General features: G+C 45.7%; 1 protein-coding gene across 1 annotated transcript in view; it reads left to right on the top strand.

The window, feature by feature from the left end:
- Positions 1-5,053: 5,053 nt before the first annotated feature.
- Positions 5,054-26,791, top strand: part of NOTCH2 (notch receptor 2) — an 85,976-nt gene continuing 64,238 nt past the window's right edge. The window contains exons 1-4 of the mRNA XM_071565402.1: positions 5,054-5,221; positions 14,665-14,746; positions 24,635-24,894; positions 25,579-25,914. Coding sequence (XP_071421503.1) covers positions 5,140-5,221; positions 14,665-14,746; positions 24,635-24,894; positions 25,579-25,914 — 760 coding nt within the window. The 5' untranslated portion in view covers positions 5,054-5,139. The remainder of the gene's footprint in view (positions 5,222-14,664; positions 14,747-24,634; positions 24,895-25,578; positions 25,915-26,791) is intronic.

Below are 26,791 nucleotides of genomic sequence, written 5' to 3'. Positions count from 1 at the left end.
CCAACACCCAAGAAGTGCCCGAACAGCAATGGCTGGGGTGGCAGGGGAGTTCAGCTTTTGAGCACTCTAATCCTTCTTCACCCTCCCTTGGTGGCTGACGTGAGGACACGGCAGCTCTGTCCCTCTGGGGGGCTCTGAATTCCACCAGGGCTAGGGAGGGATGCTCTGTAGAGGCAGGCTGAGGGGCTCTAGAGGTCCCTCTCCTCACACATTGCTGCATTGCTGCAATGTGACCTTTTGGAAAGGAGTATGTCAATTTTCTGCTGCCCAAAAATGAAGGCTTTGCTGAGGGCTGGGTGCTGGGTTGGCAGCTGGCCGAGGGCAACTGACTGTGGGACCAGCCCTCCTGCCTTGGCCTGAGTCACTACTGCATTCCAGAGCTTCCCTGATTCATCCCATCTCCCCTGTCCCTGGTAACGTAGCTGCACTGCTCCTGAGAACATGACAAGCCCCAGCGCAGGACTAGGAGCACCTGCCCAACTCCTGGCAGTCTCCTCACTCTGTTGCTGGTGGTATCCCTAGACCTGAGGTCTTTAGGGGTCCATGAGATTTCTGAGCCTGCACTGAGGAGAGGTGGGGTATGACCACTCTACCATAGATGCCCTTCCCATGCTTCCTGGACAGCCTCCAACCCAGCTGCCCACACGTGTCCCTGACTCTGCTTCCCCTGGGGCAGCCATGCCACCTCCCCTCCCCAGCCTGTCCTCCTTCTCCCCTGACTCTGCTTCCCCTGGGGCAGCCATGCCACCTCCCCTCCCCAGCCTGTCCCCCTTCTCCACCGTGTTGGACAAGATTTGGGTTCCCTGCAGAGGTGCCATGGGGTTTGCCCACAGCACTGAGCTTTGCAGAGCTTCACATGACTGTTTCCAGCTGGCTGCAGTCACACCTGAGCTCACAAAGCCATCGGGGGGATAAAGAAGTGGGGGAGTCCCTGCTCTCTATGCCCACCTCAGCAGGGCTTCTGGACCCTGCTATGGGGTTTTCTCTGGACTGGTGGCTGCATAGAGGAGCCCAGCAAGATTTTGAACCATGTCTCAGAAAATCCCCTGTGGGTGAGCCCCAGCACCCTGCAGACAGATGATAAACCTGTTTCCTCTGTCACTACCTTTTTTTTCTTTACCTCCCATCAGCACCCCACTAGCCCTGTGGGTGCTCCCTGGCCACCCCAGCATGCTCTGCTTCCCTGGCACGCTGCCCACCCTCACTGGAAATGAGACTCCCAGGCCCCATTGCAGCACAGCATTTAGAACAAGAGTGCACTCTCCCTTTTGGTCACAACTGGGCCCCCCCAAATTGGCGGCAGAGACAGGATTTGCATAGAAGAGCAGAACTAAATATGCCTGATGGAGCCAGAGGGTCCCCAAGTCCTACACACTGGGACTTGTGTGGGTCTCTGTAATGCCAGAGCCTGGAGAGCATGAGGTGTGGCTTTCATGGGAGAGGTGTGGGGTGCTGGCCTGCCACACCTCACCACTGTAGCTCCCCTGGGGCTGCTGATCATGAGGGAGAGTTGCAGATTCCCATTTAAGCAACTGATGGTGGGTACAGACATGAGAAAGGCAAACTAAGAATTGGGGTGAGCAGCTGCCCTTTCCTGAAGTGTACCATGTCTGCACCACCATGTCAGCTGTCACTACAGCACCTGCTGTGACCTGAAGGATGACCACAAATCAGTGCATTCTTGCTCCGTAACATGCACAGAGCCAGGGGCATTTCAGGACCCTCATGGCCACTTTGCGTGTCCGACCAGCTTTGGTAAAAGCTAAGCAGATCCATCTGCAATTTAATTACTCCAGGGGCTGCTGAGAGCAGGCAACAGCGGGTAAGGCACAGGGTACAAATTCCCCAGGCGATTAAGCAGCAGAGGGAAAGGGGAGCCCAGTGCATTCCTGGAGGGCTTGATGAAGGAATGCCTTTGCATTTCTCTGTTTCTTTTTAAGACAAGGCTAGCTGGCAGGTAAGGTAATCACAGCATAAGCCAAGTCATGTGGATGTTAAGAGTTTGCAGATGAGCCACAGGACACACTATTTGTGGCACAAGCACAAGGCTGCCAGCCCTGAGGATTTTGTTGGAAGCCTCTCTACCTCCTGCTTTTCTTAAACCTCTTGGCTGCTGACGTCTTGTAACTATGAAATGCTTGCAGCTCCCATTTTAATGAGGTCCCAACTCTTCCACTCACAAAAGAGAAAGTTGTGATATATGACCTAAGCATGTCCTAAGGACCCCCAGATCAGAGGCAGGTACAAATGAGCAACATTTATCTGGGATAACGTGAAACACTGGGATGTAAGGCAGGCAAAGGGGAGTGGGCTGAGCTAAGGTCTGAATGCCTGAACCACCATCAATGTCACGGCAAGGTTATTGCAAGAGAACATAATTTGTTCTGAGCAAGCCAATGGAAAGCTGTTGAAATCAGCAGTTCCTCCAAGACGAGGGACAGAGAAGTGCCACGGTCCTCACTGATCATGCACAGACACCAAGAAACACCTCAGAATGTTCAAATGCGTTTTGCCTTCTCCAAGGATAGCTGGGAAGAGCACTGCAGAGCCCCCAGCACGTGTCTGCCCATCAGCAACCCTTGGCTATAGGAGGCGAGGCGTCTGGGATGTGGGGACGTACCCCCATGGGCTGCTTCTCTGAGCAAAGTGTGTGGAAGCCCCGTGGAGCAGGAACTAAAATCACTGCAGGGTGAGACTGCTGGAGCCGCAAAGAGTGCCTGATCTCCCTGCCTTTGTCAGTTAAAGTGCCAGGATTTCCCTAATTGCTGGGGCCGTTTAACTAGTGATGCCGTGAATATGGAGCCTGTTCAACTCTCCTAATCCCTCAGTTGGCATCGCTTCCAGAGCGAGAGCACACCCAACCCTCTTTCACGAACCCTGCCTGCCTCCCCTTGCCACTCTGGGCAGCTGAGGGTTGGCTCCCACACGCTCTGTGGACAAAGAGGGGCAAGGCATGGTGCAAAACACATGGACCTTGTCAGAAAACCTTGACGGAGCTCTCCAGTTCCAATGCTGGCCACTGGTCATTCCTGGGTGGGATGCTCTCTGCTGGCAGCTGAGCCCACGTGCTCCCACTAGGGCAGAGTCAGAGTGGAGAGATAAGAGCAATCAGCAGGCTCCTCAGACCTGTGGGAGGGAAGAGACAGCTCCCCTCTTCCAGGCTGGATTCTCCTGATGAGCCTCATCTATCAGGTCGAGCTGGCTGCTCCCAAGAGCTGTGCCAGAGCAGACCTGGATCCTGTTTCTGCGCTGGGACTCAGTGCCTTGTGCTCAGGCCAAGTGAAACTCGGCAGAGGATGAGCCGCTCCAAGATCAGGAGCCATAAGTAATGCTTATGGAAATAGCAGCTTTCAGTGAAATACCAGAATTCCTTCTGAATCCGCATTCAGGAGAGCATCCCCAAGTCTTTCTTGTAGTCACACTCCTGTCCCTCCTTGACTCTCAGTTTGGATTTGTGATCATTTTAGCTAAAACTTTGGTTGACACCACCCATAATTTAATATGTGGGAAGTTTTGGGCATGCTGGGTGGTCTGGCCTCCACCTCAGCAGGTGGGGAGCTGCAGAGAGGGTGATGTACCTGGAGAGACGCCATAGCAGGGCTATCATGGCTGGGAGGCACCATCACCTGCCCACAAGCAGCTGTTGGAGCAGTGATGAGAAACTCTGGCAGCTGTGCAGGACAGTGGGGGACTTGTCACCAAGGCTGCATTGGCATACCTGGAAAAATCATAGTGGGGGTAGAGCACTCACAGTCCAGCTCTGCACTTGGGAGGAACTCTGAGATCTGGAGAATTACAGGGGGAAAACAGTGAGGTTTATTCATTGCCCCCTCTCTCCCCCAAACCCGGCACAATCCTGCCTTCACGGGCCAGCCTGCCATGTCAGCACTGTACACAAAGGGCTCTCAGTCCTCGGGAGCCTGAGCCAGGGCAGAAGGATTTTTAACGCTTTAAATGATGGCTGAGGACTGGAAGGGATCTCAAGGTTGAATCCAGCTGCTGTGCTTCTGAGACCTCTTCCGTGGGAACCCAGGTCTCTTCCCGGGCTTTTGCAGCAGGAGCAGCTGTGGGGTGAGCCATGGGGTGGTAAGCACATCTGCCCACTCCAAAGGCTCCCCTGCCCACTGGGGTGAGCCTTGGGGGCCAAGGCTGGTGTTGGGTTTCCCATCCCAATGGGATAGGAATGCCCCACCAACCCTGCCTGGAAGCTGACTGCACCCTGTACCTGAGTGGAGGGCAGGGTACAGGTGGAGAATCCTGCTGTCCTCCCCTGTGGGGAACTGTCACGGCTGCCACCACCCCACAGTGGCACAACACTGTGTCCTGCTGCCCTAACTCTCCATCCCCCCATTCTTTCCGCCATCCGTCCCCATCCCCGCTGAGCCCCATCACCCCTCCCATCCTCATTTCCCCCTGTCATCCCACATCCCCATGGTCCATTCCACTGCCCCTCATGCTTCCCCATCTTCACTGCACCCCATATCCCCCATCCTCACAGTCCAGTTTCCATCATTCCACATCCCCACTCTCCCCAATCATCCCTCATCCCCCATCCCCATGGTCCTGCGCCCCGTCATTCCCCATCCCTAGTCCACCCCCTCGTTCTACCTCCCCATGCTCCATCCCCACTCCCCCCATCATTCCCCATCCCCACTCTCCCGTTATCCCCCTCCCCACGACCCAGCCCCACTCCCCCCATCATTCCCTATCCCCACTCTCCCGTTATCCCCTTCCCCATGGCCCAGCCCCACTCCCCCCATCATTCCCTATCCCCACTCTCCCGTTATCCCCTTCCCCATGGCCCAGCCCCAATCCCCCCATCATCCCCTATCCCCACTCTCCCGTTATCCTCTTCCCCCCGGCCCAGCCCCAATCCCCCCATCATTCCCTATCCCCACTCTCCCGTTATCCCCCTCCCCACGCTCTGGCCCCCCCGCTCTCCCCTCCTGGCCCCGCCCCTCTCCCCTCCCGGCCCCGCCCTCCTCTCGCGGTGCGGGCGCCCCCTGGCGGCGGCTGCGCGGGGCGTGGCCCGGCCCGGCGCGGCGGAGGAAGCGGGGGCGGCGTGGCTCGAGAGTGGCTCCGCGGGACGGGCGCTCAGATCCCTCCGCCGAGGCCGTGGCGGCGGGAGCGGCCGTGGCCATGGCCGGGGCAGCGGGGCCCGCGCTCGCCGCGCTGCTCGCCCTGGTGCTGGCCGTGCTCCGCCGCGCCGAGCCCGCCGCCGGTGAGTGCCGGGGGGGCTGCGGGGGGTGCGCTGAGTGGGGGGCTGCGCGGGCCGGGGGACCGGCCGCTTTCCCGGCCGCCGTGCCGCCTTCCCTCCGCGCCCGCCGGGGACGGGGACCCGCGGGCGGTGTCACGGTGCGGGGGACTCCGGGGCTGCCGGCGCTATGTGTGTGTGCGCGGCCCCCGGGCCGGGCGGGGGCGGCGGGCTGGCTGCCCGTGGGAGCCGCGCTCCCGTGGGAACGGCGCTGCCGCGGGAGCCGCTCCCCCGCGGGACCCACGCGTAGCGGGAAAGCCGCCCCGCGCCGGCGGAGCGTGGCAGTGATGGATGTGCCGCTGCTCCTGCAGAGCGGGAGCGCTGGGGGTTCCAAACGCGGGGAGGAAATGGTTTGCGGCGCCTGGCGCTCCGCATACCTGCACAGCCAGCCTTTGTTGGGGGCATTCCTGCACACACGGAGGGAATCTCGGCGTCTCCCTCCTGTTAATCAGGCCAGGCGCGATGAAGCCGTGTGTGCACATCTGAGGAAAGGCGCCGCTTTTTGTCACTGTTCCCCTTTGCACCCTGGCGTTTTCAGTGTGTTTTACAGCTGGGCTGGAGCGTTGGTCCATAGACATAATTGGTGGGTTCTGGTGGATCTCCTGCTCCTGGAGTAAAGCTTGTGCAGCCTTGCAGCGCATTAAGGCTATCGAGGACCAGCAATGACTCCTCGTTCCTTTTTACTCCCGAGAGGCTGGATTGCTCTTCAGATGACTTGTAAACAGTGCAGCGATGGCAGAAGATGTTAGTGGAACTTGTTTAGGGCATGAGTGCACGACACCGATAATTTCAGTAGTGTTGTTATTCGGTATCATTAGGAGTAGAAGTTGTTGTCTGCAGACTTTTAACCACTTCTGCCAGGTTGGACACAGTAGTTGGGTTCATCAATCGATCTGTTTTAACTTTGAAATGGTCATTATTTGTCTCCTGGGAGAAATATTTTTTTTTCCAGTAACCCCCTCTGAAATCTGACTTGCTTAGTTTTAGTAATATGTCACAAGAAGATGGTTTGAGTTAAAAAAAGCTGTTTCGCAAGTGTGTTTTGGCCAGATTTGCTCGAAAGTGGATGGAAAATTAAAGGGTCTTTCAAGGGTAGGTGTCTCATAAATTCAGAAATATCTTTTCTTGGTAGGGTAGAGGTGTGGTGTGTATAGGACTGTTATTTCTGGAAAAGGCTTACATGATATGGTAAGACGGCAAAATACTATTTTTGTGAAGACTAAATGTTGTCTCCACTTACTGAAAGTGTACTTTCATACCAGTTTATTGCTGGCCCTGCTGGTTCCTTCTCTGATGGGCTGACACGAGAAGTAGCTGTGGTATCACTTGTCCCTTGCCTGGGTATGGACACCTGTTGGACTGGTTGAGGTCTTCCCATGCGGCCAAAGTTTTTGGCTTTGTGGGTGAAAACCCTTCCCAGGCTGAAAGTGACTCTTGTTGTTCAGGAGATACTGACCTGCATCTGGTTCTTGGGAGTGGGAGCTGTGGCTCGAATTAATGGGAAAGGGAAAGATGAAGTCATCGAAAGGGTATTTTCAGGTGCATATTCATCTGGCTTGATGCTCTTGTGCAAGAAAGGGCAGGTACCTGTTGTCAGCCCTCTTGGTCAATAAATAGGAGGCTCCTGGATGCACTAAGCTTTATGGTTTGGACTACTCAGCCCTGCCTCATCATGCAAGCCCCATGGTGTAGTAACTTGCTTTTCCAGTTTAGTTTTGCAAAGGGCTGCAGTTGAAGGTGCAGTAAGCTGGGGTGGGGCAGCAACACCTGCGCTTTTGCTGAGGATACTCACCTGATAATTGACTGTGAAAGATTCCCTTCTCTTCTGATCATACAGGAGTCCTGGCTGTTAAGCCCACTCTAATTACCCACTGTCGTTAACTTTTGAGTTCTGCTTCACCAGACTGCTGTTGCTGCCAGCCCGTGTTTCCAGAAGGTTACAATACATTTTTAATCAGTGCTGCGCTGGCATGGACTGCAGTTTGAAGTCTTTAGTATTCAAACAGGGAAACTTTGGAGGACTTCAGATAACACTGACAGCACCGGTCTGCTTGATATGGATTTGCTTATGGGAGAGCAAGTTTGACTTGTTCTTCTCAAGGTGTTACCACCTATCAAATTTGTTCTTATCAAAGATGCTGATTTAGACTTTCAAAAGGGAGCACGATGAAAATCTGGCTAACTCGCATCATTTCCTGCAGGGCATCACTTAGTCAGATTAGAAATACATGAAGATGCTCTTGCTGATGTTCTCAGGACTTGAATCCTTGGGAAAGGAGAACTCACACCTCTGGTGGCACTTGGCATTCGAACCTCTTGTAGTGAATGAGTTTTTGTCAGCTTCCATGGCTACTTCCCTTCCATTCTTTTTTCATTTGCTGCTGTTGTGCTAGGTGGGCAATCCCCTTCAATAGGCTCTGGTCCTGTTCAAGCTTCTCCCATTTTCAAAATTGGTGTCTGTGCCATGAGCAGGTACATGTGGCTGGACTTTGAACCCAGTACAAGGAGTAGGTGGGAAAGCAGCAGCAGAACTCGGGCAGCCTGTTTCTTCTGGATTTAACATCAAAATCACACAGCCACAATTTGTAACTTCAGATGAAACATCTCTTACTGTAAGTTTCTACTCTTGGCTAGTCACTGTTAAGTGAAGAATTGATACTGTGATTATTAATTCACCCTCTTTGGGAAGTGTTTTGGAAATGTCATCCACGTTAGCGGAAAAAATGGCTTTCCTAAGCATCTGTGTTAAAACGTTCTTTAGTGGGTATATTCTTAGTTTCTACAAATTCACTTTGAACTCATCTTGCCAACAGAAGTCAAGGGCTGTCAGTGCCCTTCTAGAAGAAACAGTGCTTATATCGTTCTAAACAGGGTCATCTGAGATCTGCAGAAATAATCGTCTGTTCTGTTTAGAAAATAGTCTGTTCCTAAGGCACATGTCCTTTTTTTAGACTGCTGTGGGGATGAAAAAAGAGCTTTGTATCTCAAAATGGCACGGGCGTCTGCTGTTTGTTCCGCGCAGCAAGTCTTCATCTCCCTTCTCTGACATCACCCCGGACTGCTGTGGAAGTGCCGCTCAGCACAAGTCGTGGGATAACACTTCTGCAGGGGCAGACATGCTGAATGTTCAAATTAATAAAGATTTAGTGCTAGAGAATGATGGAAGACTGGAGAAGAGGCGAGCATGGCTCCTGCCTGCCAGATTGCCATGGAAACACCAATACCTCTTCAGCTCTTTAATTGCCTTCCCTACATTTTTTTGTTGAAAACTTTTTTTCTTGAAACTTGTTGCAGTTCTGGATTTTAGGCATTTTGGCTTGTTTAGAAAACTGAAAATAGGGAAAGGCAGAGAACAGTAGCTGTGTAGGGAAATGGAGAATATGGCGACTGATAGCCTTGGAGCTGTGTTACAAGTTCATCCTGAATTCGATAGTATTATAACATGAGCTTTTATTGCTACTTTTTCAACAGCAACAGTGTCACATGAACTGTAGCTGCATCTCAATGCCTAAGACCCCAAGAGGAAAGACTTCAACTCTACCTGTGAATTTGCACAATAGTCCCCAGCTGTGCTCATAGAGGTTTTTTTAAATTAGTAAATTTAAATTAGTGGCTTTTGCTCTTCCTAGATATTTGGAGGAGAGATCTGAAAGATGATGGCAGGGCATGGAGATTTGTGTGTTTCAGAGAGCTTTGTCTAGTCAGATTTGCTGCTGGCATTCTTCAATTTAAAAAAACACAACCTGATGAACTTCTATAGCAGAATTTCTTCTTTACAGTCTGGTTCTTCTGAAAGCCTCTTAAGTATTGTCATTTTTTTTACACTTGTCTGGACACATTAGTGAAGGAAACCAGTTTAGATGTTGGGGTTTTCTCTCCCAAAAAGTATGACGTGTTGGTTGACTGCCTTCACACTCCTCTGAGCTCTGCTTAGCTTCTCAGCTGATGAGTCTTGCAGTATCCAATTGATTTCAGGCTTTTGTGTGTAAAAACACTGGAGATGTCTTAATCTGATTAAAGCATTTTACTTTATAGACTGTTTCCATGCCCTGTAGACAAGCTTTGTCCTTAACTACTACCCTCTGTCTGTGAAGTGCAAACTGGTCAGCTTGTTTAAATTTCCCAAATGTTAACAGTTTCTAAATCTGAGCAGAGTATAAAGGATTTTTACCAGTTTGCTTCCCTCTCCCTTTGTGTGGCCATTGTGGGGTGATCTGTTCATCAGAAAAAAAGAAAAAGCTCTTTTCCTATTTTCAGCTAGCTGTTATTTATTATGGGTTCTTCCCTGGTATTATTTATTATGGGTTCTTGCCTGGTATGTAATCTCGCTGGAACTGTAATCTCTTGAGGTTAGTCAATAGCATAATTAGTCCTTTGTGGTTTTCCTCCAAAATTTGGTTATCTTTTGGGTGTTCTCTCCACATGTGCAGTGCTGCTTACTCCTTACCATCTTTTTCAGCAGATGTATGTGTGGTGCTGCTGTGGAAGGATTTTGTCCTGTTTTGCACATTGAAAGCCTTCCTCCAGAATGTACCTCAAGTTTCAGCATTTTCTCTTAACTGCTTTTTTCACGCTCTGTTTTTCCTGAAGGGAATCAGCAGCTGTTTTTCACTGCCTTGGAATTTGAGACCCCCTTGATTTGTTGTGTAACTGGTGTTCCTTGCCATGCTGATGATCCTCCTCTTCAGAGCTGATCCACCTCTGAGAAGCAATCTTGAGCATGGGCTTTTCCATGCATCTTGTGTTGCCGTTTTTTGAGGGCTTCGAATTCCTTTTTCTCCTTCGTCTTAATTCATAATGAGTAGCACAGCTGATATGTCAGGCTGTTTCTCATGAATCTCAGTCAAGACAGAAAATACACTGTCTGTTGAAATGTTATTGAAACCTATTTTGTTCTTCAGTTTTCTTTCTAGTCTTAAATGTGTTGTTTTTAGCCTGACTTTTGTTGTTTGTTCAAGTAGGTTGATTTTCACCCTCTCTCAGGAGAGGTTTTGAACCTGTGGACAAGTTTCAGCCACAAATGACAAATGCCACAGTTCTGATACTTGCTGAAAAATTTATGGACAGAGAGAAGATGGTGTCCTTCCAAGCTGTGTTCTCTGCCAGAATATTTCTCTCCCCTTATTTAAAGTAAAACCTTTGTTCAGAGCCTGCACCTTCTTAGAGTCAGGATAATCAACCACAAAGTTACAGGAAACCAGCTTTATAACGCCTCTTTCTCGCAGCATGAATTGCTTTGATATTTTTCATTTATATTTCTGCTTGACTTTTTCTCAACTTGTGGACAAGGAGTTTATTGGCATTGCTTTGTTTTTAGTAGTTGCAACAAAGCCCTTTCAGACTTGCTCTGGTTATGGCTGTTTCCTTATAGCAAAGTTCTTTTAAAAGCTGACACTTACAGCTTCTGATCTTGATCTTTCACTATTTCTTTTAATTTTCTAGCCTAGAAAGTATCTGAATTTATAGTGGGCAGATGAAGTTTGGAAACCAAATCACCACTTCCAGATCATCTTGGCGTTGTAACGAACAATGAGGCAGAAACAAAACTTTTCTTTTTCTCTTAGATTTACTTTAACTGTCTCTTTAGCCAAAAATAAATTAAACCTAGGTGAACCTGTGCTCCAGTTACATGTGAGGTTTGGATTTGAATGTGGAGAATCTCAACACTCACTATAGTGTATCTGCAAGTAACACTTTCTACTTATGCTCATTTTACATCAGTGGTTGCCTATTTTTCCCTTTGGCCTTGGAAAATAGTCCTGGTAGGATGTGAAATGTCAGTCTGGAGTTTGCATCTCAGTGCAGACACGGCAAGGATTTGTATGGACTCCAAGCTGGGCTGTGTCACTACCGGTGTTCATCTCACCTGCACTTAAAGCCCTTATCTGAGAAATCCTTCAAATCCTCTGCTGCTGTGACTGGTAGAAACTGGGTACTCCTTTCAGAAATTGTGGCCTGCCCAATTCATGAGAAGCCAGTCTTTCAAAAATCATAGGGTGTCTTCCCAATAGATCCTAAAGGGACTGATAGAAATCATGAGGCAGTTGAGTACATGGGATTTCCCCTCCAAGACTTGCTGGCATATCGGAGCCAGACTGTGAGGACTGGAAACATCACTGCTTGGGCTTGGTCTGGGCTCACCCACCTTCTGGGAGTCTTGGTGGTTTTGTCAAGCTGTGGCAAGTCCAGAAAACCACCCAACACTTCACCATTTCTGTTTTTGTTAAACACACATGAAAACTGTCAAAAGCAGCATGTTGAACTTCAAGTCCTGACAGAGTGCAGGTGCTCTCTATATGTGGCTTCTGGAAAAGTGGCTTTATCTTTCTAAGGCAAGGCTGTCTTCTCTCATGCTGTACACACCAAAGTATTCCCGGTTAACATAATGGGTGTACTGAAACAAACTTTTTATGCCAGCTGAGGTGGAAGGTAAAGTTCCTGATACTGTTAACTCTTGAGCACAAATGGTAGAGGGGTATAGAAGTAGCTTTTGAAGGAGGTGGTGTTGAAATGCCTTGGTTTTGCATGCATTGTGAAATTGTGAGAGATATCATGAAATACAGGAAGACAGTGCTTTGTGCAAAGAAATGCTAATTTTACTGTGAGAACTGTAGTCTTTTATTTCCCTTGTGATTTCTTTTTTTTTATTTCACAGAAGTCACGTGGCTCTTTATAATACTCATTTTAATATAGAATATAGTTACATTTACATTCACTTCAGCTTTAGTTGCATTTCAAAATATTTCTATTCAGGCTATTTTAGTCTAAAGCTGAAAAAATACGAAATATTTTTGTATTTGTTTTCTTAGTGTCTTTCACTTCGGAATTACTATAGAAAAAAATACATTTAGAAATTTATTGTGCCATTGTCTCCCTTAAAGAATTGTAAAGGCTAGTAGTAGCTTAATGACCTTCTAAACAGCAGTTCAAGGTGGGAATAATTTGTCAAAAAACTGGGGAAAAATTAATCATTACTTTGCAAAAGCCTCTCTGCTGTGTCTGTATTTGGCCCAGAAAGTAAAACTGGAATCACTGATTTGGATCCTTCCTGTGACCCCAAAAGCCTTCAGCCTCTTGTTCCCCTCGGTGCAGTTGTGCTGGGAGGTGTTTTTGGCCAAGTGCTGGTTAAGCTTTTACTATGTGGGTTACAAAATCAACTGGCTGCTCAGTTCTCGTTGGGGACCTGGGCAGTCTACGAGATTACAAAATTGTGTTTGAAAGCATGAGCACAAAAGAAATAATCCTCTGAGTATTTGCTTCACTGGCTTGATTGGTGTGAAAAGAATGAAAAATTCAAGGTAGTGAGATGAGAATACCAAGCCTGCTTCCCCCCTCTGTTTCTCTGAAATGTGGGAAGGTTTGCTTTAACCCTCCTCCATTTCCCTGGAGCAGCGCGGGTGGTGGGAGTCGATGGGATCATTCCGCTTTCTCCTGGACACAGAGCAGTTTCTCTTGGACACAGCGTAACTGAGCTCTGCTAACTGGAGCTAATCTTTGCTGTGAAAACAGGCTGCTGGAGTGTTAGACAGCAGCAGATGAAGTTGGGAGTCAAAGCCATGTGGATGTTGCCGTTAAATGGGATAAAAATTGTCAGACAGGTGCAAATCAGCGTAAGTGTTCCTGCCCGCTGTGGGGGGGAATGCCGTGCAAAATCCAGGCTAATATTCCTGTCGCTTGGTAACCCTGACCTTGGGGTTATCTGAAAGGGGCTCAGAGTGGAATTTTGTTCATTTCCTGAGAACTCTGCAGAAGCAGCGCCATCCAAGTGCCCCTTTTTCAGAAATAAAGTTAACAGCAAAAGCATACTTGTGTTGTGGGAAATACTGATAATTTTCCTGGGGAACTGAGTTTAATTTAGCTGCGTTCTCTATGGGGATTGCAAGCATGAAACGTTCCTATAGTGCCTCGTAGTGCGTGTGACCTGTTTATGTGCTCCAGGGTTATTGAGAAATAACACTTCAAGCCCTGGACAGCAGAGCTGGAGTCTGTTCCAAGTTATCCAATTGCTGGACTGAATTTGGGCTGGTTGCAGGGAGAGCTTAGTGGGACTGGTGTGTTAACTCTTCTGTTTCTGAGTCCCATTCCTTAGTCACCAGCAAATCAACTTCACTGGTGGTTTGAACCAATTTTTCCTGGTGCCCCTTACTGAATTCGTATTGGAAATTTAATACCTCTTGACAAAAGGAAAATCATACTTAAAAAAAATAAAAAGGGGGTAATCTGCCATTCAGCAGCTGGCAAGTTAGGTGGTTGGGTGTTATTGATGCCTGTAGGTGCTTTTAATTAAGATTAGTTAAATGCTTTCCCAAATGCAATAAGGTTGTGGAAATGAGGTCCGTAAAGACATGGAATTGTGTGAGTTTGGGGGCCAGGAGACAGAACTGGGGGCTGGGAAGAGCTTGTGACTTCTTGGTATATGGATAAATTTGGGATCGGACCCAGATGATCTGGTTCTGAGAGCTTTATCCTCTGTTTTGGTGCTATTCAAGTGTCAGGCTGTGGTCCAGGTGGACTGGCTAAATTTTTGTGGTTCCAGAGTGCCCTCTGCTCCTGCAGGGTTTCATAATTCTCACCCCTCTGGTCACTTCAGAAATGGGCACTGACTGCTGCTTCAGGTCAAGCACTTGCCAGAGCTGGAGCTGAGGTATTGCTTCCATGAGGACAGATTTCAACAGAGCTTCCACTAGATTTGGATAAAAGTTGTCCAGCCCTGAACTGTGTTACACCTAATGCCTTTTTAAAAATATAGTAGTGAAAATATCAAATTGGAGTTAGAGCATCTCCTCCTTAGAAATACCAAATTCTTTGCTGAAAGTCATTAACAACTCTGAAGTTTTCACTTACTCTCAAACACAGTTCTGTCTGAAATCAGAGTTCCGCAACAGTAGGTGTTGCAGCAAATGCTGGATTGCTAGAGATATTTGCCAGGTGAGCTCATGAGAGACAGATGCCCCTATTTCAGTGCCAAGTGTTCCTAGAGATAGTAAAAAAGAAGGAAAGAATTTGAGACAAAATATTCTGGAAGAAGTCTTAGGGGTAGTTGCCTCTTTTTTTCCGAGACTTTCAGTCCAGAATTTTGATCAGAAAGTGGTAACTGAGGACATTTAACCCAAAATGTGCAGGTGCTGACATGAATGCCTTTGTAGCTTTCTGAAATTACTGAATACTTTGCTTTGAAAATCTACCTAAAAGAAATTCTGGAAGGATTTGGTTGCCTGATGAGCAAATCTGTATTTGGTTCTTCTTCCAGTCTGGTTCTTTTGATGCTGCCAGAGATAAAATTAAACTGTGTGATAGTGTCTTTGGTTTTGTTCCAGTCCTATAAAATTTTCATTTGCTCAAATATTCTAATGAAGCTTTGACTTGACACGTATTGTGGCTACTGATTTGACTGTTTTCTTTTCTTTCAGCTTTGCAGTGTATGGATGAGTCCAGGCCATGTGTTAATGAGGGAAAGTGCATTCCGTATCAAAATGGTACAGGATATTGCAAGTAAGTTTCATTTCAAATCCTTATAATTTTCAATCTTCTTTCATTCAGGGTCATAGCCAGAAAGGAAATGTGAATTCTTAAGGTTTTCATACTGGGTGCTTTCATCCTAAGTTGGTGGTTCTTAATAATGTGTTGTTTCTTGTGTGCTCAACTTCTTTAATGTAAGAAGTCTGGAATTCTTGCTCAGTATTTGAGTTTGGATCTTGTCAGTTGGATTTCTTTGTGTTAGATCAGGAACCCAGGCCAAACCAATCAGAGAGGTGAACTGTGTGCCTTGTTTCCTGACCCACAAGTTAAGTTGGAACTTGCTCTTATAGCTTGTCTTATGTTTTAGAACTTCAGCTCCAATTTGAATATTTGAGAGGTTTTTCAGAACTATTCTGCACTGTGAAGTGCCAGCTCCTTCTACATGCTTGAGAGCAAATAGTATCTGGGAGTTGCAAAAGCAAACTAAAAAAAGCCCCCAAACAAACATCCACATTTGTTTTTATCATGTAATTAATTTTGGTAAATGTTGACGCTCATCTTCAATGGTGCCTTCACTTCGCTGCTGGGTGGAAAACTCATCAGCAGCAGGGTGTGTGTGGTGTCTGGAGAATATCACATCTATTGAAATGCAGTTCACCTTTCAAACTGCAGTATTTGGATTTTTTTTTAATGAAGTGGTATTTTGCCAAAAGATGAATCCTCTTTGTTTGGCAGGGTTAATTTACAATGTCTGCAGTAAATAGATTATTTTCTCAACATTGTTTACTTCATCAGTACAAGTTATGTGATTTTCTATTATGCTAAATCACTATGTTAAAGCCAGCATTCTTTAAATATTAATGAGTTTTGATTTGGCCTGGGTAGCACACAGCTCTGTTCTTTCCCCTTCTCTACACATCCATCTTCCCTAGCCACAACATTTACTTCTCTATTAATGTGGTACATAAAACTCGATGTACTTAAATTGCACCTGTGACACACAAAGGGGAAATCATAGTCTAATTTGAGGTTCTTCTCAGTTTCAAATCAATACCTGATGTGCAGAAAGGCCACAGTAAAGAAAATATGTAACTTGTTATTCCACCTAACTTTCTTTTAAAACTTCTAACTCTTCTGCTTCGTAGTCTTTTTCCTTTCCATGGCTTTATATTGATGTCCACTGAAAGGAGCTGCCCTTCTGAAAAGAAAGCTGGAACTTTTCCTGCTGTTTGCTCGTATTTTGAGACTGAAACAAGAAATAGTGTGACGTTAGTAGGTCTTTCTGATGTGTACTTAAGTATGTTAATCTGGAGCCAAACTATGTAGGTCACAATGAAGGTAATAAACAAGATTGGTGTTGATGTTGGTGCTGCTTGTACCTTCCTAAGGATGTTTTCTTCAAGTTCCATGTTTCTCTTAACCATGTCCTAACAACTGGTTTTTTACAGTCTAAGTTGATTCATCTGATTAACTTCTGTTCACTATTTGTAGTGCAGTCCAGATCTTGACACATTTCCCTCACTACAAAGGCAGCTTTGACCACTGTTACATTTTTTTAGCACACTGAGTTATTTATAATTCTAATGTTGCCTTCCTCCTTTTTGTGCAGAGTGTTCTTGCAGGTTTTAAGCCAACCCCTCCTTCAAGTAACTGCTCAGTTCCTTTGCAGGTGCCAGCGTAATTGGAAAGGCTAATAGAGGACTGTATACAGAGATTAGTATGTGTCTGTTTTTCAGTTCTGGCTCAAGAACTCTTTTTTTGCAGAAAAGGAGGGGAAAAAGTAGCAAAACCCACCTCAGTTGTGGAGTACTCTACCTTTAGCAGGCTGATTCTTAGCATCCTGTTTTGGTTTTAACTTTTTTTTTCTTTCCTGCACTATGAGGAACTCTGAATAGAGGAACCTTCAATCTGGTTAAGTAACCAAAATGACTTTCTGAATTTTTGATGGCTGTAAGAGTAGAAATGTTTTGCTCTGGAGACTGAATTTATTACAAAAACAAGCAGTTTGGCTTCTAGCTCTGCAGGATCACTCAATGATTAGCAACATCTCCACCCCTTCCACTTTCTTCAAGTTATCTGCAGTACTTCCTCTGCTGGGCAATAAGTTATTATAACAGGCTCTCTTCCTCTTTCTGTATGTCCTCTCAGCCAAGCTTGTTTGTTGTAGTGTGTGGTCAGGCCATCCAGTCAATCTTGCTGTCTGTAAGAATAAAGCAAACGGATGAGGGAGGACCTGCATCAGCAATAATCAAATGTCATAAGACATGAGTAAGCACTGATAAGAAAGCACCTAGTCTAGATATTTGGCTCAGCAGTGAATGGCAGCTTAGTGCTGAAACAGTTTTCTTTGTCCAAAAACCCTGTAGCATCTACTCCATTTAAAAAAGCTGGTTTTCTGCTAAGAAACCTTTATTATGGTGTATCTGGCATGTGTTATGGGAACAGCAATTGTGACCCTTGTTAGGAAGCCGGGGTTGGATCTTTATCAGATTGCTCTTGTGAGCGCCCTTTAAGTAGCTCCGTTCCCTTGGTGACGCTGCTGGCCCATGGCTGTCATTCTGTGGCACTGTTTGATAGAGTTACTGACCTCCTTTGACCTTGATTTTATATTTAGAAAATTACACATTCCTGTGTTTGCATCTTCCAAGGCCAGATTTTTTTAATGTGAGAGCTCTTTCTACACTCATTCAGTGACCAGCATGGTGAGGACTCACGCCTTACTATTCCAAGGATTATGCATGTGTCTGCAGCAGCACTGGGGGGGGACCCATTCTTCCAAGTTTTCTAGGTCCTGCTTTGACAAAAAGCAGTTTCAGGTTGGAGTTTGGCTTTGCATTGTGTTATGATGAGTTTTTTGTTGTTGTGGTGAGTGTTTTTTCCCCCTCAAAGCATCTCCAGGCAGCCTTTTGCACATTGAGGTGTCAAGCATGAAGGAGCCTTCTGGCATCCTCTGATATCCAGCAGAGAAGCAGGATAACAGTTCCTTGCTGCTTAATGCTAATTGTGAACATTACAGAAAACCTGTTTCTTGTCTCCCTGCTGCTGGGTGACTGGGGAAGCAACAGTAGGAAGAGTCTGTGGGATAGTACTGTGAGCTTGGGGTGTTTCTGCAGTCACAGCAGGCTGGGAAAGAAAGTGTGGGTACAGGGAGCTGTTTCAAGGACAAGCAGAGCAGAGATTTTGGCATTGCTGCCTGCTGTTTTTTGAGTGTAAGGTTCTGCTGTGCTGCAGGTGGATGCAGGATTGGGCAGTCCCTCTGTGCTTGGAGTGGGGAAGAGCCATAAAGGAGAGAGTCTCTTAACTGATTTCCCCATGTTTGACAGCTGTGGCCTCTCCCAACTTCCCACCCCAGTGACAGGGAGCAGAAGCAAGACTGCCAGGGAGAGAAGCAGAAGTGGGAAGGGAGTTGACATAGGGGTGCTCCAAGGTTTAGGGAGGAAACTGGGCCTTGCCACTTCTCATGCTTGGCGGGCTTTGAAGATAAATTTTTGACCTTGACACTGTTGCAATCTGTGTGTCCAGAAGGGACAGCCATAGCTCTGTATGAAATCAAGTAGTTCTCTAACACTAAGGTCTTTTGTTAGTCCTGGTGGTGTAAAAAATCCTCAGAGCTGTGCTTAGTCAAATGGGGAGTCTGAGGTGCCAAAAGCATGGTCTCCTTCAGCACATCCTTTCATGCCTTGAGCTGTCAGGGTTTGTGCAGCTTTGGGTGCTCCTATCTCTTCTCACTAGATGAAGGTGTTTGTGCACCTTTTACACTGCATGATACAGTTTTTCCCCTCTTTTTCTGCAGACTGGCAACAAGAGGACCTCAAAAAATGCTAAACTCAGTGCAGCAATGGCACGGCAGTTAAGGGGCTTCTATCCCAATTCTGACCATCAGTTATTCCAACAACCTTGCCAGGTTTTTGACCTACCTTTCCTTCCAGCTGGATCTTCGTAAATTAATTTTAACTTGGATTTAAGAGGATTTCTGGGGATGAAGGCAAGATCCTAGACTGCAGCAGTGCTTCTGAGACTGCAGCTGATATCTTCTTAGGCTCTGTCTCAAGGGACTAATTGCTCCTAGACCAGTGAATGGGGAATACCCATAGGAGACCTTGTAGCAGGATGAGGTCTGAGAGTTTTCCAGAAAAGACTAAATGCAGAAGTTGAAAAGTTGTCCCTTTCTGAGAATGGTCTGCCCTTTTCTGTTTCCTTCTGTCTCCTTTCAGAAGTTAAAGGAGACCCTTGAGACCAGGGCAGAGGAAAAAGGGCAGGGTGCACACTCTTTTAGCTTCAATTCTGGGAATGGAGTGGTGATTTCAGTCACTCAAAATTTTATATTGTGATTTACTTGTGCAGACCAAAAGCTGTTCAGAGCTCTGATGGGCAGAAGAAACTGAACTAAACCTTGCCTGTTCAAACTGTGCCTGCTGTTGCTCCTTGGAGCACAGTGGAGTGGAATGCTTGTAGAGGCACTTTCTGTGCACTGGGAACAATAGCTGTGTGCTGCTTTCAACACAGAGCAGAGAGGCCGTCCCATCCCATAGTTTGCATTCAAAGTATGACGCATAAATGGGTGCCTTGAGACACGGGAAGGAGTGTTTGTAAAGCTAACCAGAGAATCCTGTTCTCCCTCCTGAGAGGAGGTGTAGGTGTGGGAGTCAGAACCCGGGAGCCAGAGGGAAGTCTGGTTAAAATCTGTAACAAAATAGTTGAGACCCTTCTCACGTTAGTCATCAGACAGCATTTTTTTCCCTTCTCTGTTGAAGCATCTTCCAATCAAGGAGAAGGGAGTGTTGGGTTGGGAGGGTGTGGGGGTGGGGGGAGAAGCAAGACTACTAGGAAATTCTTTCCTTCACTTTTTAAATGAAAACCATCTGCTTCCTTCTGTGCATCTCCAGATGATATCATGGGCCTGAGTAGAAAACTCCCATGAAAATCAAACATCTGGAAGTCTGGTTAAAATTGTCTATAAGGTGCATTTGAAGAGACTGTCTTGTGAATGTGCCCATGCAAATATAGTACGGCAGATGAGGAAGTTTTTCCAACAGACCAGACATACTTTCCAGAAGTCTATTGAAAGCAGGAGAGAACTAAGTTTTGGAAGGTAACTTCAGTGTAGTTTTGTGGCAGAAGAGCCAAAAGTACAGCTTTTGTGAATCTTTTACTTTCACTTGCAGCATGAGATTGTTACAGTGAATGCAGCTCTGTGGATTTGTGGATACTTCAAACTGGGATAAATACCTTCATTTTGTTTTTACGTCCCTTGTTTAGCTCCATGAGAGCCTGAGCTAAGGCAAATGCAGGCTGGAGCTGAAAAGGAGGAGGGGAAAAAAAAAAGGCTGAGCTCTAAAGTATTTGTGCTGGAAAGTAGCCCAGAGAGAGTAAAGGAGAAGCTTTAATTAGAAGCAGCTGCATAGCTGATGCAGCCCACAGGACATTTTCCCATTTCAAACTCTCCAGCTTTCAGAAATCTTGATTTGAATTAAGTTGTATGTGAAATTTGTTCTTAAAAGATTAAATTCCTGTTAAAGTAGGTTGAGACCTCATGTGCCTCCAGAAAGTGCCAGAACAAACTTCATCTTCCTGTTTCTTTTTCTGAGTGTTAGATGGAAAACTGAGGAGAAACAGTGGCTTTTATTTGGAAAAGATCTGGTTTCCTGTTCTGAGCATGTCATTTGGAGCTGACACAAACTGCTACAATTTTAAGCTGCTCTGTAGACAAGTGGCTTTTTTTTCCCCCTCTCCTAAAGAGAACTTGAAAGAGTAGGTTGGGATGAGAGCATAGCAGGGATGGTGGGAAGCTGGAGTTGCTGTGGAGTTTAATCATATTCTTTAAAGAAGTCTGGACTTAGACCATGCATTTTCAGTGTTTGTCTCTATTTTTAGAGAAACAATGTGGTGCCCAACTTGAATCGGGGGCAAATATTTGCAGTTTTGTCTATCCCAACATTTAGAACTAAATTACTAGTGTTTGTGCCTAGAAATGTTGATGAGAGGAGACATGGTTGAAAATCTGGACTGTAGATTTTTTGTTCTTTAACATTCAAAAAGGATTGCACTGAATTGCTGGAGGGGAAAGTTGCATAACTGTGTGACCAAGCACTTCTCCAGGAGGAGAACAAAATGGTGGGTACAAGGACCGTGTGTACCTTACCCTACCATCTTTCCCCAGGCAGGCATGTTCCCCCTGGCATATTCTGTAAGGCTTTGTCCTTCCAAATATAAAGAGCTGAAGTTAAAAGAGCTTTTGCTGTTCCCTGCTGGAGCCCTCCCTCATGTTTTTCTGATTAGCCTCAGAAGATACCAGAACATGCCTGGTCTTGGAGCGCTCTTCAACTTTGTACCAGAACATTTGTGTACAAAATGCTGGGCTGTTTGTGGGTGATGGTTCTGAGTGTTGTCTCGGAGCACAGATCTCAGCTTTCCTTTTAAATCATACCAGCAGTACTCTTAATCAGTGTTTAGGCTCCCTTCTCCCTGTTGTCTAGGGGAAATAGTTAAATGCACCTTTGTTGGTGGGTGGCAGAGAAGACATATTTTGGTAGTTATTGTCTTGTGGACAAAACATGAAATGTTCCTCTAGACTTTCTTGTTTGCTTTACAGCTTTTCAGTGAAAAAGCACTTGAGGACTCAACTTCTAGGAGTGTTTCGGTTTATTTTGTAGTTGTTGGTGGAGTGGGTGGTTTTGGAGGAGCTCTTGTTTGCCTGCTGTGATGGTCTAGGTGAGGTTCTGTGAAGTTCTGGTTTGTTGCTCTTCCTTTCATGATAGAGAACTGCAAGTGCATGTCCTTAGTCTGTGGCCTTTAGTTCAAGGACCTTGATGCTCTGCTGCCACTGAGAGCTGCTTAGCTGCCCAAGCTCCCCGTCGCTGGCGGTGGTAGAACCAGAAGAAATCCCTATGACCAAATCTTGTAAGGCTTCTGGGACTGAAGTTCAGCTTGTCTTTATACAGTCATTGGCTGCATGTATAGATGTCCAGAGACACGACTTAACTGTGGTTTCCCAGACGGTCTCCGTGCAGAGCCAGCCAGTGCACCGTGTGCAGGCTTGAATGCCGTGGGAGTCGAGCAGTGCTCCAGCTCCTGGCACAGCTGTCTTTGCTGGATGCCAGATTTCTATGTGATCGAGCTCCTACAAAGCCGTGCTGTGGCCCGCTGGCGTTTGGACCGATTTCCAACCTGAACTGAGGAGGGATTTTGGATGTTCAAGGAAGCCTGTGGAACTGCCATGGCTTAGGCCCAGAATACCCGAAGCCTCCTGTGTGATGTGGCTGCTGCTCGCGCTGACCAACAGCCTTCGGCTGTTCCACCGAGGATGGCACAAGAGGCGGAGGATACTCTGCATTGGTATTGTCTCAGGATTTGCTTTCTGTAACTTTATTAATCCTGCCTTGCCCTGCAAAATCTCTTCTTTCATGTCTCTTCTTGGGTATGAAGTTGAAAGTATTAAGGGATGGTGAAAGGAGCCTAATTTGGGTGTGGGTAATGGTAAATTACAATTACGCACATCTATTATGTGACTTCCCTGCTTTAGACATATGGCTAAAGCTAGTTAATAAATTTTAACATGAGAAAAAACAGTTGTGGTCATCTAGTAATGACCCCTTGCATAACTTGGATAATAACCTCTCTGAATAGCTTTGTTTGAACTAGAGTGCATACTCTTCCTGAAACAGCCAATCCTGGTGTTCTTTTTAACAAGCATGAGTGATGGAGAAATTCCACTGCAACCTTAAATGTGTTGTTCCAGTTGTTTCTCTCTGCTGCTGGGGCTGTATATGTCTGTTTTTGAAAATAAAGATATTATCCTGTTTCTAATTTGAATTCATCTAACTGCAACTTTTAAATGCTCAGACCTGTTATCCATTGTGCTTTCTAGATTGGGAATTATTGTTAAATCTGAGGTTTTGTAGGTACTTGGAGCTTTTGGTTAACTGTCTTTTTTCCCTTTGATAAATACACTGAACCACCTGAGCTTTTCATTGTGGCTGTAGTTTTCTATTAATTATTACTACTGGCTTCACTGAATTCATTTCAGCTCTTCCTTCTTAAAGAGCTAACACCAGAACTGATGTAATGGTTGTGCCAAGCATTTGTCACATGTAGCATAATCTCATTTATTCCTCTTTGATATTCCCTGTTTGTACATGTAAAGAATTCCTGGCCAAACTGTCTCACTAGGAATTCATGTTCAGCTGACTGTTAGGAATCCCCTGAAAAAGTATGTCATTCCTAGGTCAGTCTCTTGGTTTTTGGGGGATGCTGTATATGTTTTGTTTCTAGTGAGTGACTTTTAAGTGCTAAAGTGCATTTTGGGTGCTGACTGCCTTGTTAAGCAGTTCATGTTACTATTGTCTGTCAAGATCTTGTCTTTTCTCTTACCTGCATGTTTGACCAGCACTGATCTATTGTTAATCATAGATAGAGGTGGGTAGGAACAAAGGCAGATCCTTGTAGGATTGTGTTTAAAACACAGCTTCATGGACATACTTTGATTTTTCAACTGAATTGAAAAGCCTATCCAAATAGGTGAGGTGTTTTGTTGTGAGGGTTTGGAGGACTTTTTTTTTAAATTTTGTTTGTTTGGTGTGGTTTTTGTTTATTTTTTTGTGGTGGTTGTTGTTTGGTTTTGGTTGTTCTCCCTTTCAATCTAGCATACACTTTTAAGTGCTTAAGGAAAGGGATGCCTCTCTACTTTTACATTCCTATCTGAGTACTAACTAGAGATTTTGTGTATTTCTTGAAGTTGGAATCTTCTCCCTTAGATTTGAGTAACTCATTCATTTAATACTTGCACCTATCCTGATCTGGAACAAAGCATATCTAATGCTCACCTTTGATTTTTTTTTACAGTGGAATACATGTTCTTTCAGGCTGTGTGTATCTTGGGTTACTCACCAGTTAAAGTGTGTAGCTGTGCACTATAGAAAAAACTTCAAGTGGCCAGTCCTGTATGTTGGGTGCTATTCTTATCCAGTGCATACCCTTGCAGCTTTCTGCTACCTGAAAGAAGCAAGTGGGACTGTGAGTGACACAGAGGTGGGCTTTGCAGGCTGGCTTGCCTGGATCCTGTATCTCTGGAAGTTAAATGGAAAATTTGTGGTACAAAGGCCAAATAAAAGATGGATTACAGCTGACAAGCATAGTCAGACTGTACTGACATAAGTTTAGGTTAGAGAGAAATAACTGCAATTATTCTGCAGTTGGAGATCTTTGTATAAAATATTGCCCTGGTTGTAGATAGTGTGTGTGTACTCATTTTTCTGTGGGAGACAGAGGAACAATGACCTTGTCGTTAGGGTACAGGCCAGGGCGTGGGAGACCTGACTGCAGTGCTTGTGTTGCTATTTGAGTGCATGTCACAGTCCCAGATGCACTTATCAACATGAGGATAACTGTATATTCCTGTCTCACGGGAGTGCTGTGGAGAAAGATCTGCTACAGATCTTCAGGCCCCCAGACACTGCATTTCTACAATGTTTATAAATATTGTCAAAGATGGGTAATACCTGGGGTTAATACCTATTAACTGCTTGATGTTTCATCCGAAAAACAATGCTTATTAGAATGGGGATGGATGCAAGGAATTGTTACTCAGCAATTCTATTACACTTAGGCTTTTACCAAAATTTTGAAGGGCAGTGCAAGAACAAGGTTCTGCATTTGATATAACTCTGGTTGAATGTGGTACTTATTTATTTTGTAATGAGTGATTTCACAATTTGAACTGAAGTTTTCAGTGGTCTCATATGAGACAGTCCCACAGGAAGTCTCTGTTACGTCTGTGACGTTAGTGTTTAGGTTTGTTAGTGTTACTATTAATTACAGCAGATTTCAAGACCTTTGGTGGTCATGGGACTTCACTCCTGGAATCTTCCCAGGACAGCAGGGTTTCAGGTGAGTGTGCTGCAATTCATTTCTGCTCTGTTGCAGGTGTCGAGAAGGCTTTCTTGGAGACTACTGTCAGTACAGAAACCCCTGTGAAAGCAATACCTGTAAGAACGGGGGAACTTGTGAAGTTGCCTCTCTGATAGGAAAGCCTACCTGCAAGTGTGCTCCAGGATTCACAGGAGAGGACTGTCAGTACTCAGAATCACACCTTTGCTACGTGTCCCAGCCCTGCCTGAACGGAGGAACTTGTCATCCCCTCGACCAGGAAACGTACGAGTGTGTCTGTCCTCCAGGTTACACAGGTGGGATTCTGCATTTATACCTCCAGAGCCCCTCCTTTGTGAATTGCTTTATCCTGGAATGTTCTGGGGCAGTTGTAATATGCTCTCACATTTTCTAACTCAAGCACAGGAAATGAGAAGAAGTCTAAATGACTTCATGACCAAAAAAAGCAAAGGGGAATAGGGACTCAAACTCCCTACCCTTTACACGTAAGCAGAGAAACATTTGGATCTTGTGGGGTTGTCCACGTGGGAAAACTGAGTGCAGAAGCTACTCTGGAGTGGCTGTTACACTTTGAATCCAGAGTCTAGTTTCTAGGAAAAAAAAAAGGCAAATTTGGCCAGCAAAATCTTTCTATGGGAAAACTAGTGTTGGATGCCTGAGGGAGGAAGCCTGGAAACTTACTCTTTTCACTCTTGAAGGGGATATAGAAGAAGAGTGACTGTCAGTGTATAGTATGATTTCAGGTCACGGGTTATTTTTATAAATCACAACTTTCTATATCTTGCTGCTACCCTGTTAAATGACTTCATACTGTAACCACAAGTGAATTTTTGTTTCAAATATAATACTGTAAAATGCAGACATCAGTTTTCCTGCAATAATGTAAAGATTTAGTACACTAATAATTTTGAGGTAGTATGAAAAGAAATGCTATTTTCCACAGAAATATCTTTTTATTCATCTGTCTTGATTTTGTACAGGAAAGGATTGCCAGTGGATTGATGCCTGCACATCTCAGCCTTGTGCCAATGGAAGTACATGTACTGTATCAGGAAATAAGTTCTCCTGCATCTGTCCGTCGGGCTACACTGGCCAGAAGTGTGAGATAGATGTGAATGAATGTGCCACACCAGGGCTTTGCCAGCACGGGGGGACCTGTATCGAGCTGCCCGGTTCCTTCCGCTGCCAGTGCAAGCCAGGCTACACCGGGCACCGCTGTGAGAGCGTGTATGTGCCGTGCTCCCCATCGCCCTGCATGAATGGGGGGACGTGTCATCAAACAAGCGACTTCAGCTTCGAGTGCAACTGTCTGCCAGGTAAATGGTCATGCTTCAAAGTGCTTGGTTTTTTGTACTCTCGTGTCTGTGCTCCTGTGCATGTTCTTTTGAAAACTTCTCTTGGAGTTTCTATGTGTTATGTGTGTAGTGGAAGACAGAAGGCTCGGAAAGGTGGGAAGCTCTGCTAAGATGTTAATTTCTGAGTGTTAGGATTTCATAATATGGAAGAGAAAGAAAGGGAAGGTGGCTAGAAATGACAAATTTACTGGGAACCCAGTTAGAGGCAGTGAATCAAGTATGTAAGACCTATGAGATAGATTCAAGGAGATTAGGGTAGTATCTCCTAATGCCCATTTGGAATGCAAAATTCTGTTAACCTAAACCTCTATAAATATATAAAGTAAAGGCCACAGTTAACTTCAGTGCTTAAATGAATGTGTCTTTCTCCTTTGCTGTTTTTTACCCCCAGAACACATTAAATTCTATTATCTTCCATTTTTTTTCTCTAGTTCTTCTAAATCTGATAAAATATCATTTCCAACTCACCACACCCTTTTTGTCTCGAGATAAATTATGACTGTTTGTTTTCTGATACCGTTAGCTGCCCTGAGTCCATCCACAGCAGGGGTGATGTGCTTGCTCAGGGTCACAGGCTGTATTGGTTTTGTGTGTCAAGCTGGGCTCCAGTCACCGAGGCACCATCTCTACACATGACCTTTTGTCACCTGGATGGGGCCCTGGTGGTCTCATCCCTCTTGCTCCCTATCCACTTGTTGTACTTGACCACAGACCAGTGCTAGTCATCTTTGCACATCAGAGTAGTTTTAGGCTGATGTTTTTACTGAGTAATACAACTCCATGGGAAACTGATTGTTTGGAAATGCTTTTGACTAGACTTCCTACTTAAGTGTATTGC

The sequence above is a fragment of the Pithys albifrons genome, chromosome 10 (assembly GCF_047495875.1).
Source record: "Pithys albifrons albifrons isolate INPA30051 chromosome 10, PitAlb_v1, whole genome shotgun sequence".
Lineage (NCBI taxonomy): Eukaryota > Metazoa > Chordata > Aves > Passeriformes > Thamnophilidae > Pithys > Pithys albifrons.
Note: the sequence above shows the minus strand (reverse complement) of the source record. Positions and strands in the feature narration are given on the sequence as shown.